Here is a 16106-nt window from a genome sequence, read left to right as displayed (position 1 = left end):
GGTCAGAGGTCAGCAACTAACCCTAAAACCTCCTGTAGATACAGATCAGAGGTCAGAGGTCAGCAACTAACCCTAAAACCTCCTGTAGGTACAGATCAGAGGTCAGAGGTCAGCAACTAACCCTAAAACCTCCTGTAGATACAGATCAGAGGTCAGAGGTCAGCAACTAACCCTAAAACCTCCTGTAGATACAGATCAGAGGTCAGAGGTCAGCAACTAACCCTAAAACCTCCTGTAGATACAGATCAGAGGTCAGAGGTCAGAGGTCATGTTCTTTATGTTTCGGTTCCCACAGAACGATTCCCATCCTGGGCCAAAGCTCTCCTGGTTCTCCTGGTTCTTGGACTTCTTGTTGGAGCACTTTTACTACATTTTAGGCACTATTTCATGTCAGGTATGTCACTACTACTACACTACCCATCATGCACCTGGGCAGCATCTTTACTCTGGTAGCTCCCTGACTGTTGATGCAGACTGTCAACAGTGAGGTCTGGGATTATTAAAGAAGGATGAGACAGTGAGGTCATCTTACCATCACAGTTCCTGCTGCTGTCTGTACAGCTGATGTTGTGGTTTGTTGTCCTCTCAGTCTATCAGGTGGAGGTGGATTCAGGGGCGGAGTCTGTCCAGCTGCCCTGCAAAACCATAGTTTGCCCGTGTAAAGTCGCTAAAGTGGTGTGGGAGGATGAAGAGTACGATGACGTCCATGTGTATCAGAACGGTTCTGACCAGCCTGAAGAACAGGACAGTGTTTACAAAGGTCGAACAGAGATGAAGAGAAAACTGCTGGAACCTGGAGACCTCAGTCTGACCCTGAAATACCCCACAGACACAGACAGTAAGACCTACACCTGCACCGTCTACAACAGGGAGGAAGACATCCTGATGGAGAAAGATGTGGTGCTGAAGGTCAAAGGTCAGTACTCTCTCTCTCTCTCTCTCTCTCTCTTAGTGAGAGTGGATGTGCATTTCAGTGAGCGAGTGTGTTTCTATCTTTTGTGTGTCTGTGTGTTAGATTTATTTCTGCAGTAGTATTCTGTGCTGTAGTTTTAGTGGATCAGTATCAATCGTCCTCAGCTGGAGACGCTCACACACAGACACAGAGTCAAACTCTGTCCCACTGTTAATTGCTCTGTGGAGGATTGCAGTCCAGCAATCAGAGAAATAGTCGGTTATGATGGTATAAAGTCCAAATCTAGGATGAACAATGGAGTGGTTATTTTTCTGGACAGTATTGATAAAGTCAGCACAGTTGTTGAACGAGGTGTAGTGATCCAGGACACCTTTGTTCAGGTGGTACCGCTGGTTCATCCAGCCAGAAACATCATTCTGTCCAGAGTTCCTCCGTTCATTAGTAATGAAATGTTGCAGAGAGAACTGGAGAGACACGGACAGTTAATGTCTCCAGTCAAACTGATTCCTCTGGGCTGTAAACCTCCACACCTGAGACATATTGTCTCCTTCAGAAGGCAGGTCTTCATGGTTCTGAACAACACTGAGGAGTTCAACTGGATGTTGAAGTTCACAGTGGAGGATTCTGATTATGCTGTTTATGTGTCTTCTGAGAGGATGACATGTTTTGGATGAATGAGTCAAATAGTTACTTCTTCTTTTTCCTGCTTTGTTCACTGTTTTCTGTTTTACACCTTGTTTCTCTGCTATGGGAGACATAAGAACAGGCGGCTTGAATATAAATGGAGCAAGGGCTGATGGGAAAAGGGCGTCTCTTTTCAAGCTGTGTTCTCTCAACAAGCTGGATGTTATTTTGGTACAGAGACACACAGTACTGCTGATAACCAGACTGACTGGAGGACAGAGTGGACTGCTGAAACCTTCTTCAGTCACAAACCAGTAACAGTTGTGGGGCTGGACTTGTTGTTTCCACAAACTTTCTTCCTCAGTCTGTAGAAAGTGAAGAAATTATTAAAGGCCGTCTGTTAAAAGTGAGAGCAGTGTGTGAAGACGTAAAGATGGTGTTTATTAATATTGATGCTCCGGCTGTGGGAGTGGAGAGAGTGGTGTTTCTACATGTTTTAAATGAAGTGATTGATAAATGTAATAATGAGGAATATGTATTTATGGGTGGAGGTTGTAACAGTACTGAGGACAGCAGGTCAGACAGGAACCATGCAGAGCCTCACGCTGCCTCTCACACTCGTCTGCTTCACCTCATGGAGGCTCAGGAGTTGTGTGATGTGTGGAGAGACAAAACACCTGGACACAAAGAACAAGTGCTTCTATATTCAACCTTTAAGGGTTCTATAGCTTGGTACGTATTTGGCACCCTCAAATGGTTCTATATAGAACCGTTTCAGAGGGTTCATTTAAAAGAATCCTTGGGGTTCTTTGTGGCGAGACAAAATGGTTCAATATAGAACCTTTTATAGGTTCAATAAATATCCCAAACCTTTTATTCCCTTACTGCTTTGGTTGGCCACATTTTTGTTAAATAATTCTACAGAATTACCATGATATGAAGTTAATTGACTAATACTACTACTACTACTATTACTATTACTACTAATTTCAATAAAATAACCAATAACCTTTAATATTTAAAACCTAAATAACATACAGTCAGTCCTTTTCCACTACCAACCTATTGCAGATTGAAGAAAAAAGAGAAAGATGGTTTCAAATTGACTGTATTGAACATCAAAAAGTAGTTGCACCATATAAAAACAATACAAAACACAACATGAATCGTAGGTTACATTACAAGATACAAAATATTACAGTGATAAACCAGGTAAAATCACATAACAGCTGCTGAAATAGAGTCAATGAGTGCATCAATTCAGCTTTTACACAACTTTCTTGGTGAGAACTGCTCCACTTTAAACTCACACTTAAAAGCTTAAATTCCCCAAAATAAAGATTTTTACTAGAAGGAAAAATATCCAACAAAAACTGATTCTGCAAAAAAGTTGTATAATTTAATATGGGATTTTAACAAGGCTCAGTACCATGCACACAGTAATTAAAATATATTAGCAACACATGCACCAAAATTTCAATTTCAGTTAAAATAGATTAGATAGATGGATTTAAATATTAAAATATCACTGGGCAATCCTCATACATTTGGAATTACCGATAAATGTTACTGAATAATAGTGACGGGTTAAATGCAAGCAGCAAAAACAAAAGAACAGTCGGTAAAGATTTTAATCTCAGCAAAGACTTTGTTGAATATCAATTTCATCATTCACTGTGAAAGCTGATGTACATTTTGAGAAGTGGAATAGACACTCTTTTCTTACCATTTCTTAGTTTGAACAAATAATGTTCTACAAATGACAGTGTGTGTTTCATCTGTTCAGCCGAGTCGCTCTCTCTCAGGTCTGTGATTCTCAGAGTGCAGTCGTTGTTACCACAGTTATACTGCACACAACTTAAATACCTCGCTTCATTTTTCAGATCCACATAATTCTCATTCTGCACTGTCCTGAACCAAAATCTGTTCTCAGCTCTCTTTACAGAGGATGGGTATCTGTAGCTGCAGCTAATGTCCACTGTTGATCCTTTTAAGGCACAGATCTCAGTAGAGCTGTAAGTCACTCCATCTCCATTGCTCTTGTACCAGGTACAAGTAGCTGCTGGGTTAGCATCACTGCTACCGGTCAGAGTCACTGAACTGCCCTCCACTATCTCAGCAGAAGGACTCACTGACACAGAGGGAAGCTTTGGAGCATCTGGAGGAGATATGAACACATTTTACATTTCATTTTAAAATTGCAGATGAGTTTCAGATGAATAACAGATGAAACACAATGAGGAAACATTAGTTATAAAGTAGGTGATGCAGTTTGATTCAACCCTTTGCAACATATATTAAATATAACTACTGGCTGTGTTGGCTTTAGGGATCCACATGAGGCACATTTGAGAATAAACTAAAGCTAGTTCATCTTACTTTTGATTCAAATTAAAAACACAGAGCACACAAAGACTCAAAATGTCTCATAGTTCATCAGTGCTGAAGGAAGCAGATCTGTAGGAGCACTGCATGAAGCAGTGTCCCACTTTACATGAAAACACTGAACACCTTCAGTTAAAGTGTGGAGAGAGTCCAGGAAATACAGTTTCCAGGGGAAAAAGACAAGAAGAAGTTTCTGTTACTTCATACTTATCATATATAACGTTGCATTACACTGCACTTTGTGTACTGTGAGACTACATGAAGCTGGTAATACTTGCAGTCGTTTTTACAGCGCTGATTTAACCACTTCAACCAGTAACGGTCACTGTACCTCTCACAACACGTACGGGAGTTGCTCCTGTGCTAACAAAAGTGTCACAATAACAATGACGTTGGTGTTTCAAATGGTTAGCTCGTCACACTATAACACAAACAAACTCACAGATCGACGCAGCTCCTGGATTCTGAGAGGTTAAATTACTGTTTTGTCAGTGGAGTCTGGTGGCTAACGTTAGTTAGCTAGGTTAGCTAGGTTAGCAACTGTAACGGCAGAAAACGAACGCTCAGTCTCCAGACAGCCGTTGGCACTGAACCGTCGTCGCTCGTGCACATTCAGTGAAGACGGTGCTGCCGGTCACAGTCAAAAGACCGCGAGACTGTGTGATCCTCCGTGAACACACCTGCCGACTGAAGAGCAGGTGGCTGCTAGATACACCTGTATGTTTCTGTGGCTCCGCCTCCTCCACTTTGAGATATATATACTGAATGAATGATACAGTCACATGTCGGATTCACCGTAAATATGAAATGCCAACGAGGAGAATGTAGCTGCAGAGAATCAGCAAATGATGAAAATGATTTTGTAATTTAAAAATAAAAGATATAAAGTGGGCAGGTGATTAATTCAGTAGTCTATAGGCCTACACGTTTAGCATACATAACATAGTTTATATATAGGCCTATATCTATATAACACACACACACACACACACACACATATAATTTTTATTATACTTTTCGATTATGGACAGAATGTGCACACAGCTGTTGAAGAGATCATAAAAAATCCATTCTTTAGTCAAATTGTAGGGGTAAAAACATACAAAATAACACAATGAAAGCACATATAGGCTGTGTATATGTAGCCTATAGGCTACTTATATTCTATATATAGCAGTTATAGTAAATACATTGCTGTATATATTATATATATAGCATATTGTTACTTTTTTGCAGGGCTTTATTATTTTTTTATTCATTCATTTATTTATTGTCTGAAACAAGATCTCAATTATTCCATTCCCAGTCTCTTGTTTTTCATTAAGCACATAAATTTAAGCACATTTTTACAGAAATGTGATAGAACCTTTTTAGACAGACGGTTCTTTGATAGAGGATATAGAACCTTAGGATTCGATATAGAACCTTGATGAACCCTTTTTTTAAGAGTGTGGACACACCTGAACATAACTCACTGTCTGTGGCCAGGCTGGATCACTTTATTGTTTTAAACATCATTTTAATGTGTTTAAAAGTTGTGTTATCAGCCCTGTTGGCTTCTCTGATCACTCACTTGTGACAGCTTCTGTTTTTATAACATGTAAACCAACAGTGCCTGTTGGCATTTTAACACGGCCTGACTGGAGGAGAAAAACTGCAAAGAAACACCAAAGTATGAAATCTGAGTTTGTGGCTTTACAACAGTGGTGGGATTTTAGAAAAGTCCAAATCAGGCAACTCTGTCAGCAGAACACTCAGAATGTCACAAAGACCTGATGAGTTCAGTAAAAGCTCTGGAGTCTGAAGGAGGAACTCTGAGACCAGCTGAGGGGTCCAACTGGGACTGATTACCAGGGTCCAGTGGTGGAGGGCCCTCGAAAGGCCTGAAATAAAAATGTTGTTTTTACGTTATGTTTTATTTCTAAAGCCCTATTCACATGGGACTAGTATTACCTGGGGACTTCAGTGATTTAGAAATTATCCCACCACGTCTTTGTTTGTGCAGCTCATTCACACAGGATAAGTGAAGTCTGTGTTTTAACTCTAATTCTGACATTATCTCCTGGATCGATCGTACCGGAGCCCTATATAATAACTGGTGAGCCTGTTGAAAGATAGAAAAATGTTCCTTACCGCATGCTGCCATGCATGTAATCCATCTAATCATCTTTTGAGATTTTTCAATGAGCCTCCTGAATTTGCGCCCAAAATATTGTCAAAACTTTCATTTATAATTCCCAACACAGCCTCCATAATTCTCGACCGGGAAAAAGGCAGAAAAAGGTGGAAAACACAAAAAACCTCAAGAAAAACAAAAAATGACCCCAAATCACAGAGATGCCGATTCACACAGGACTAATATCATCACATGACCTCTGTGGTTGGTGAAATATGGCAGGTCATTTGAGGTGGAATTTTTACTTTATAAATTACGGACGTGGCAGATTCACACAGGATTAAGATCACAGACGACCTCCACAATTATTACAGATTACTGGAGGTCCCCAGGTTATACTAGTCCTGTGTGAATAGGGCTTCAGTAATTAGTGTCCTAACTAACTTAAAACTGGCAGAATAAATCAGATGAGAGACTTTCCTCTGTATAAATAAAGAGTGGAGGCTGTCTGAGGCCCCTCTCACCCTCACAGTACAGAATGGTTCAGTCCAAACAGCTTAACAGTGGAGTGGCTGCTGCTCATCAACATGTCTTTACCCAAGAAAATAAAACCAGGGAGCCTTAAAGGAAAGGAAAAGGCAGAAAGGAAAGAAAGCAAGGAGAGGAAGACAACTCCTCACACATTTCTTTGTAAAGAAAGGTGAGCACAGTTCACAGCTAACACAGTTTAAGAACAGTTAAAGCTGATAATAATGTCAGCAGCTGTAAAGATTGAAGGCAGTCAGACAGCATGAATCTAGTTTCTCAGTTTGAGCAGCAGCAGGTTCCTCATCCTCATCTCATCCTCATTAAGTGCTGACTCAAAGTTATTATTACAAGTCATCATTTCACACTGAGGTGAAAACAGTTCAAATGTGGAGCGATATTTAGCTCCTTTCCCTGTAAGACAGCAGGACATGTTTGATATCAGAGGATTCACTTCAGTTTCAAGATTTCTATGATGCTTAAAATCATCTTAAAAACTGTTAATGTAATGTTGATGCCAGATGATCCTCCATCATTTTCAGAGGGTTAAAAGAAAGCCAAGAACTGAGGTGGAGAATAATTCCAACTTTAAGATCCTGGTGATCAATGAGGCAGAGTTGAATTAAAATAAACATGTTGTTCTGTTACATGATGTTAGAAAACAGACCTACCATTAGACTGCAGTTCATTTCTGGACTATTCAACAAGACAAGTTCATTTAAAGATATCATGTTACCTTGTTTGTTTCACTGTGTTACTATTACTGCTGCATTCTAGTCACATTTAATTCTTCTCTTTATAAAATAAGATTTTAATCGAACAGATACGTCAAGATCATCTTCATCATCATCATCATCATCAGCAGCAGCAGCAGCAGCAGCAGCTGTCTGTCTGTCTGTCTGTCTGTCAGCCCTCTATACAATAAAAATATCCTATAATCCATATTTATGTCAGAATGATTTTCATGTATTAAACAGTTGTGAAATAAAAAGAGCATATGTGTGTGTATATATAATATAGTTGACTACAACAGAGTGTTTGGTCAGTAGTTTGGGACTCTCACCTTCCTGCTCTGCAGTAGAAACAGAGGAGAACATTTCTGCTGCATGCAGACTGTGTGACTCAATACAATCAGAGAAATGTTTCTATTTTCTGGAAATCAGAAGATGAAATCACAACAACCATACAGCCTCATATCTGTATTTATTCAGCCCAAATCCAAAGCCAGCAGCTGTGAGTCTGCAGCTGTGGAGATAATCAGAGCTGCAGGACAACAAGGAGACAGTGAGCAGTAACCAAGTAACTGTCATGTTGTTCTTTCACTAATATGGGAATGACAGTCAAATATAGCATTAAAATGCAGTTTTATATAAAACAGCATCACATGTTTCTCCGGCCTGAACAAGGGCCCAATTAGATTTCTGTTCATGGGGCCCTAAATCCCTGGCAGCACCCTGCCTAGCTGAGACCAGCAGAGACCAGAACCAGACTGAGACTCTGAAGTTAAAAAGTCTCTTTAGCTTCCTGCTGGGTGTCTCAGCTCAGGGGGTTCTGGTCCGGTCCAGCTTCCAGACTGTAGCCCAGATGGATGTTCCATCACACTTGTTCTTTGGTCTGGAGCGTAAGAATGGACAGAAGAGGTTCATTCACAGTTTAAGGTCTGACACTTGGGCAGCTGCTGACTGATCACACTGCAATCCACAAACATGCTGTCAACTTTTCCAGTGAGCTGTTTGAATGTGAGCACAGAGAGCAGCAGGCAGCGTCTCTCAGCTTCTACACTGGTCTTCCTCAGGCTGAGCAGCAGAGTCATGTAGAGCTGGAAGCAGCTCTCTCCTCTGATGAGCTCTATGCTGCTCTGCAGAGCATCAGAGTGGGAAAGCTCCAGGAATAGACGTCTACCTGTTGACTGTTAAAGTTTGTTGGTCACAAGTGAAGCTGTCAGTGTTGGTGGAGTGGAGAAGAAGCTCAGTGTGTCTGGAGGGTTGATCTGGAAGACGGGGGCTGAAATACTGAGGAGTGTTTTTAGGTGATCCTTCATTTGTTCTTCATAACTGGGAGAATGTTAAAGGTCGTCTAGCGAGGTGGAAGTGGATTAAAACAAAAATGTCCTACAGAGGTCGAGTTCTCATCACCAACAATTTAGTATGGTCCACTTGATGACATCAGCTGTCATGTGTTGTGTTTGTCTCTGTCATTAACTCTGATGTGAGTCCTGTCTGTCCATGTTGTCTCATCCTGAGACTGTTTCTCATTGTTTCATGGAGTGTTGTCCACTGCTGCCTCTGTTTGTGATGTTGGAACATGTTTTCAGACTATTTGGGGAGTTTGTTTGAAGCAGAAGTTCATTCTGGGCTACAGGTCCTCTCAGAGAAATAAAGACAAATGGCAGCTTCTTAATTTCATTGTGTGGAGGACAAAGATGTTGGTGTATCTGAGCAGAAGAAACAGAACAGAGACAGCTGTGGATGATGATGCTGTTTTACTGTTTGTAAAAATGTTGAAACTGGTTTAAAACTAGATTTTAATGATTACAGAATGATGAAAGATGTGTAAAAGTGTTCCAGTGTGTGGTGTTATAAACATGTGTTCTGTTGTGTTGTTGATGACCAGCTGTTCTTTGGACCTGACTGACATGATTTAGATTCTGTGAATCTTCATTTATTGATCGTGTTGTTTTTTGATTGACTGACATCAATCAGCTGATTGATTTCCAATCAGAGTTGAGAGTATTGATCTGAATGTGATGTTTTTATTTGATCCAGAAGAAAGTTGAAGGAACGAGCTGAAAGAAACAACAAATCTTTTCATCACTTAGAACAAAGAAATGCAGCTTTAATAGTTTGTATCAGTTATTGATTGATGATCAGTTCTCAGCTGATTCACAAATCTTCACTTCCTGTTGAAGAAGTTGATCAAAGAAAATGTTAAATTTGACCTCCAGAAATGTGAAAGTGACAAAGAGAAGCAACAAACAGCAGTTGAACACTGAGATGAGACATTACTGTGAAGACCACAGGGACAAAACATCACAACACCATCAGGACTCTGATCATGTCCAACACCTTGAAAACCTGGTTTACTTCCTGTGTTTCTGTCCCCTGTTACCTGCTGCTCTCATCTGGTTCTGTCCTTCAGCTTTCTCTACTACTTTGTAATCAGTCAATAAAGTTATTCAAAACTGCTGCTGCTGTCTGTACAGCTGATGTTGTGCTTTGTTTCCTCTCAGTCTGTCAGGTGGAGGTGGAGGAGGGGGAGGAGTCTGTCCAGCTGCCCTTCAGAACTACACCTGACCTGCCTGAGGACGCTACAGTGATGTGGGACTGCTATAAAGGATCATACAGGAGAGTCCACCTGTATAAGAACAGATCTGACCAGCCTGGAAAACAAAACCAGGTTTACAAAGACAGAACAGAGATGAAGAAAGACCTGCTGAAGACTGGAGACCTCAGTCTGACCCTGAAACACCTCAAAGAGACAGACACAGGAAGATACGAGTGTGAAGTCTACAAGGATGGATACAGACTGAGAGTGAAAACAGTGATGCTCAAAGTGAAAGGTCTGTATGAAGATACAGAACAGAGGTCTGTGTGTCTGTCTGTGATTGGCTGCTTGTCTCTGGTTGGTTGCTTGTCTCTGATTGGTTGCTTGTCTCTGGTTGGTTGCTTGTCTCTGGTTGGCTGCTCGTCTCTGGTTGGCTGCTTGTCTCTGGTTGGCTGCTTGTCTCTGGTTGGCTGCTTGTCTCTGTCTAACTGTCCTCTGTCTCCTCTGCAGGGAGAACTCGGATCAAAGATGAAACAGAGGACATCAGGAACAGAAGCAGCTCCACTGATCCGACTCCTCTGATGGCTGATCAATCTGTTTGATCGGTCTGTTGGTCAATCTTTGATTATTGATCTGATGTGACTTTGGATCAGAGACTAAATGGAGGTGAAGGAGCTGATGGAGGACGGATGAAGACAGGAGGACGCTTCATCAGCTTCTTCTTCACTCTGACTCTCACACACAGTCTACACACTCACTATTGATGACTATTGATCAGTGATGTCAGAGTGATGTCAGAGTGATGTCACATGGTGGTTTGGACTGAAACATGCCACTTTATATGAAGTTTAGTGACAAACCTTTGATGGAAATACACACCAAAAGTTAAATGTAAAGATATATGTCTACTAATTATTGTTTTATGCTTTCGAAATAAAAAGATGATTTAATCAATGAATAAATGGACATTCTTTCATATTTTAATTTATTTTGAGTCCAACGTCTTTAATGTGGATCTGTGTCATCTTCACTTCATCAGTGTGTTTCAGCTGCAGGACCATGTTTTCTTCACAGAAACACATGAAGAACAGATTATAAGGTGACATGCTGTGAGGACGCCCAAACGCCGACCACGCCGCTCCATCAAACAATTAAGGACAAAGATTGAGTTTCATATCTCCCCTAAGTCAGCTCTTACTGACGATTTATATCATTCGTCAAACTTATGCCGTCTACACTCCGCAGTGCAACAATGGATCCCGAAGCACTTGTGAAAATGATTAGAGACATTGTGCGGGAGGAAATCTCAACGGCTTTTGATACGAAACTGAAGCCGATGCAGGAGGAGCTAACTAAGTTAAATCTCACATTAACAGCATGCAAATCAAAAGTGGACGAATTGGAAACTTCTGCAAATACAATGGAAGAACGCATGCAATCTTTGGAGAAGAGCCACAAAGCTCTGTTGGCAGAGAACGAAGAATTAAAAGAAAAAAACACAAGCGCTGGAAAATCACAGCAGGAAGTGCAATCTCCGAATTATTGGCCTCCAACAGGGGATAGAGGCAGGTTACCCTACTGCCTTTGTTACCAAGCTTTTGTATGAACTGTTCGGGGAAGAAAAACTGGGCCCGCAACCACTTGTGAGCATAGCGCATCGCACCAGACCGGTTGTTCAAAATGAGAGCCGCTGTATGATCACCCGGCTACACAGCTTCGAAGTGAGACGCACCATCCAGCGCCTGGTCGGAGCCATGGGGGGTTAACTAAACTACAGAGGAAGAAGAATTCATATCTACCCTGATATGACCACAGAGCAGCGCAAACAACAGGCTCAGTTTAACGACATCAGGGCGCTATTACGCACAGCCAACCTGAGGCATGGCGTCGCTTATCCTGCTAAACTGCTGGTGACTTTCAGGGAGAAAACGTACGCCTTCACTAGAGCAATGGATGCGATGGACTTCTTCGAACAACAGGTGAAACCATCTCTTAATATCCCGACTGTCTGAAACTTTCCTTCAACAGTTATCATGAGGAGGGGGCACTAACTCTCTGATTCACGACAGTTGTTGGACATGAGAGATATCTCTTCGCGTCTTTCTTTTTCTTTTTCGTTCCTAACATCAAGGTAGTCATTTTGGTAATAAGAGTAGAAATTAGGTTTAACTACATTATTGAACTTGGGAGTCACTTAAAGAAGCAGCGAGGATCTGCGTTTTCCTTTTCTTTTTTTCTCCTTGTTAAAGTGTGTTCCACATCCGCACAGATGGGGCGGAGTGAGAGGACAATATATTTTCTTTCTGTTACAACTGTATTTTTGATTGTACTTGTGTCCTATTGGTGGGTGACTCAGAGGGTTGGGGTGGGGGGATGTACAGGATCTTCTCTATATTTTTGTGAAGAATGGTGCTGGTATAAATATTTGGTTTATCAGAATATTGTTGTAACTCACTCTCCATTTATATACTCCCTTCTCCTGAATGTTTCGGTATTGAAAACCACATGGGTAGTTTGAATATTTTTTGTTGCAACTTAAAGGGCCTTAATTCCCCTAATAAGAGAGCATGCTTTCTAGATCTATTAGCAAGAAACAAAATTGATTTAGCTATGTTTCAGGAGACATATTTCCTAAGAGATGATGTTAACAGAATGGAAAATCACTTGTATAAAGTATGTGCTTCCTCTTCTGCTATAAATAAAACAAAAGGGGTCATAATACTAATTCGTAAAGCACTACGAATTAACATCATTGACAAGGGTGGTGATGAAGATGGTAGAGTTGCTTTTGTTAAGTGTATTTACAATGAAAGAAAACTGGCATTTATCAACATATATGCCCCTAATTCATATGATAATGTTTTTTTTACTCAATTGAATAGTATTTTGGCTGAACTTTCTGACTTTGAGTTGGTGATCGGCTCTGACATGAATGCCATATTAGATTACAAAATGGATAAATCAAGTAAATCTGATTCTAATGTACAAGCAACCAAAGCATTACAGCATTTGCTCTCTGACTTTAATCTTATGGATGTCTGGCGCCTACACCATCCCACTGCTAAGGAGTATACTTTCTTTTCAAATAGGCATAGAACCTTTACAAGGATAGACTTTATTTTTATGTCTACTCCCCTTATTTCTTTGGTTCAAAATATAGAAATAAAGCATATGACCCTAACGGACCACCATGCATATGTATGTCAATTAATGATCTCAAACGTGCCTAAAAGAGCCACTAGGTGGCGTTTTGATCTAACTTTATAGCAAAATCAAGATTTCTGTGAACAGTTTGAACTGGAACTTGCTGAATTTTTGGAGATGAATCGTCACTCTGTGGATGATGCTAGATATTTTGGGGACTCAATAAAAGGCTTTATAAGGAATTTTTCCAGTTCATATTCGTCTAGACTCAAAAAAGCTCAGCTTAAGAGAATTGGGGAATTAGAGGCCTCTATGATTGACTTTGAACGATCACAACAAATACATTTTTCTGAGCAAACAGCCAAGTCTTTAACTAAAATAAAGGTAGAACTTAACTTAATACTAATGCAGAGAGCTGAGTTTGTTTTAAATAAAAATAGAATGAATCATTTTTTTTATGGTAACCGTCCCAGTCGGCTATTAGCCAATAAAATAAAAACAAATGATCAGTTCACAAATAGAGCAATCATTGAAGCAGAAAGTGGCTCTATGATATCTGATCCTGATTTGATTAATCAAAGATTTTCAAACTTCTATAAAAAGTTGTACACTTCAGATAACATCTCATCAGCATAAGACAAGGACAATTATCTTCAGAAATTAAAGCTAATTTCATTATCAAAAGAAGAAGCTTCAGTATTAGGGGCCCCGTTATTGCTTGATGAACTTAAACAGTCCTTAGTAAAAATGAATAAAGGTAGGTCCCCTGGAATTGATGGCATACATCCTGAGGTCTATCTAAAGTTTTGGGGCATTTTAGGACCACCATTACTGGAGATGTTTAACACAGCTATTCAAAAAGGATGTTTTGGAAGAGATGTGAACACGGCTTTATTAATACTTCTTCCAAAAAAAGATAAGGACCCAACTCATTGCGTTAACTATCGCCCCCTATTGTTGTTGAATGCAGATATTACATTATTTTCAAAGACACTTGCTAGTAGGTTGGAGCTGTTTTTGCCAAAATTGATTCATCCAGATCAAAGTGGATTTGTAAAAAAGCGCCTCTCAGCAGACAATTTGCGTCGTCTATTGCATATTCTTGATACTTCTGATAATCTATCATCAAAAGCCATTTTGTCAGTTGATGCAGAAAAGGCCTTTGATCGTCTTGAATGGTCTTTTCTATGGTCCGTGTTGAATTCTATGGGGTTGGGGTCAAATGTTATTAACATGATTAAAACTATTTATGCAAATCCTTCAGCTAGTGTAGTTACAGGTAATATACATTCTCCTCCCTTTAAATTAAGCAGGAGCCGTCGGCAGGGAGATCCGATTTCATCAATGTTGCTTATATTATCATTGGAGCCTTTGGCACAGTCTATTAGGTTATCTCCAAACATTACACCAATAAAAATAAAATCCACTCTGCATCATATATCCTTATTTGCGGATGACATACTTTTATTTTTTTCTGATATTGAGTACTCTCTTCCAAACATCCTTAACATATTTGAACAGTTAAGTTATGTCTCCAGCTATAAGATAAACTGGACTAAGTCCTCCCTGTTACCATTGAACTCTGTGAGCAAGGAGGAATGTACAGGTTTCAACATCCCAGTAGTATCTCATTTTAAATACTTAGGAGTAAATGTATTTACATCATTACAAAAAACAATCACTAAGAATTATAATAAACACTCTTAGTATGGTCAAACAAGACCTGGAAAGATGGCAGAAGCTACCTATATATCTGTCTGGTAGAATTTCAATAATTAAAATGAATGTGCTTCCTAGAGTTAATTTCTGTAGCTATATGCTACCTATGGCACCTCCTCCAAGATATTGGGAGAAAATTCATAGCATTATTACTAGGTTTTTATGGAGAGGCAGACGGCCAAAAATAAGGTTAACTAATTTACAAAGAAAGAAGGAGTCGGGAGGTTTATCGGTACCTAATTTCAAACTTTACTTCCACGCCCTTACTATTCGTCCTTTGTTAAACTGGTTTAGTGAGAAAACTTCACCTCCATGGCTTAACATTGAGAAGAATCTGGTGGCACCTGCTTCTTTAAATGATTGTTTGTTTACATGTCTCTCTGTCAATAAATGCAAACTGGAGTATGGTTCAATAATAGCCAGTGCAATTCAACATTTTAGGAAAATAGAAAAAATATACAATTGGACATCTAAATGGCATGAAAGTACTCCAGTATTCCATAACAGCCTTCTTAAGTCTGGTGGGGTGCATTTATTTCGCCTCAGTGGTCTAAAGCAGGAATCCACAGTTTAGGAGACATTATGAATGACGATGGGTTAAGAAGCTTTCAGGATTTGAGTGAAACATTTAAACTGTCCTCAAATTCCTTCTTTTTATATTTACAATTACGTTCTGCCTGAAGAGCAGCAGGTATTTTGATTGATAGGAAACCTCTTAATCATCCAATAATGGAATTATTTAAGAAAATATCAGGGCTACCTAAAGGACACGTCTCTGTAATTTATAATAGTCTGTTGGAACATATGCAGACCCCTTAACGATAACAAATGTGTGGAATAAGGACTGCCCTGAATCACTTATAGACTGGCATAGAGTTTGGAGGAATTATGCTTATCTTCACAAAGCCTAAATAATAAGTTAACCAATCTCAATTTTCTATATCGCACTTACTTAACACCAAAACGGCGTTTCATGATTAAGTTATCTCCTTCTCCACATTGTAAGTTATGTGACTTGAATCAAATAGGGACCTCCTGGCATATCATGTGGGAGTGTCCATCAGTTCAAAACTTCTGGCAACAAATAGTCAAACATCTCTATAATGCACTCGGCCTAGAGATTGACCTCTCCCAAATGTATGCTATTAAATGATGATTCTGGGCAAAACCTTAACCATATGCAAAGGCTGCTGTGGCTCTCTGCATGTATAGTGGCTAAAAAGATGTTAGCAGTTAGGTGGCAACCACCGCACTCGCTTTCTATGCTTCAATGGACTTATTCTTTAATAGAGTTGTTATCCCTGGAGCTCTCTGTTGCCAAGATGAATGGAGCAGGTCAGAGGGTGCTCAATGCAAGGAGGGAGGCACTCGAGGTAGCTAGAGCTATGATTTAACCTTTTATTATTATTATTCAAT

At 39.9% G+C, this 16106-nt stretch overlaps 1 protein-coding gene across 1 annotated transcript; it reads left to right on the top strand.

The window, feature by feature from the left end:
- The first annotated feature begins 600 nt into the window (after window positions 1–600).
- On the top strand, window positions 601–10773 carry LOC115578245 (myelin-oligodendrocyte glycoprotein-like). The gene is made up of 3 exons (XM_030411103.1): window positions 601–916; window positions 9793–10122; window positions 10338–10773. The coding sequence occupies exons 1-3, from the start codon at window positions 772–774 to the stop codon at window positions 10427–10429; spliced, it is 567 nt and encodes a 188-aa protein (XP_030266963.1). The 5' UTR covers window positions 601–771; the 3' UTR covers window positions 10430–10773.
- Window positions 10774–16106: the final 5333 nt, after the last annotated feature.

Source organism: Sparus aurata, unplaced genomic scaffold, assembly GCF_900880675.1.
Source record: "Sparus aurata unplaced genomic scaffold, fSpaAur1.1, whole genome shotgun sequence".
Classification (NCBI taxonomy): Eukaryota; Metazoa; Chordata; class Actinopteri; order Spariformes; family Sparidae; genus Sparus; species Sparus aurata.
This window is presented reverse-complemented; position numbering and strand designations above follow the sequence as displayed.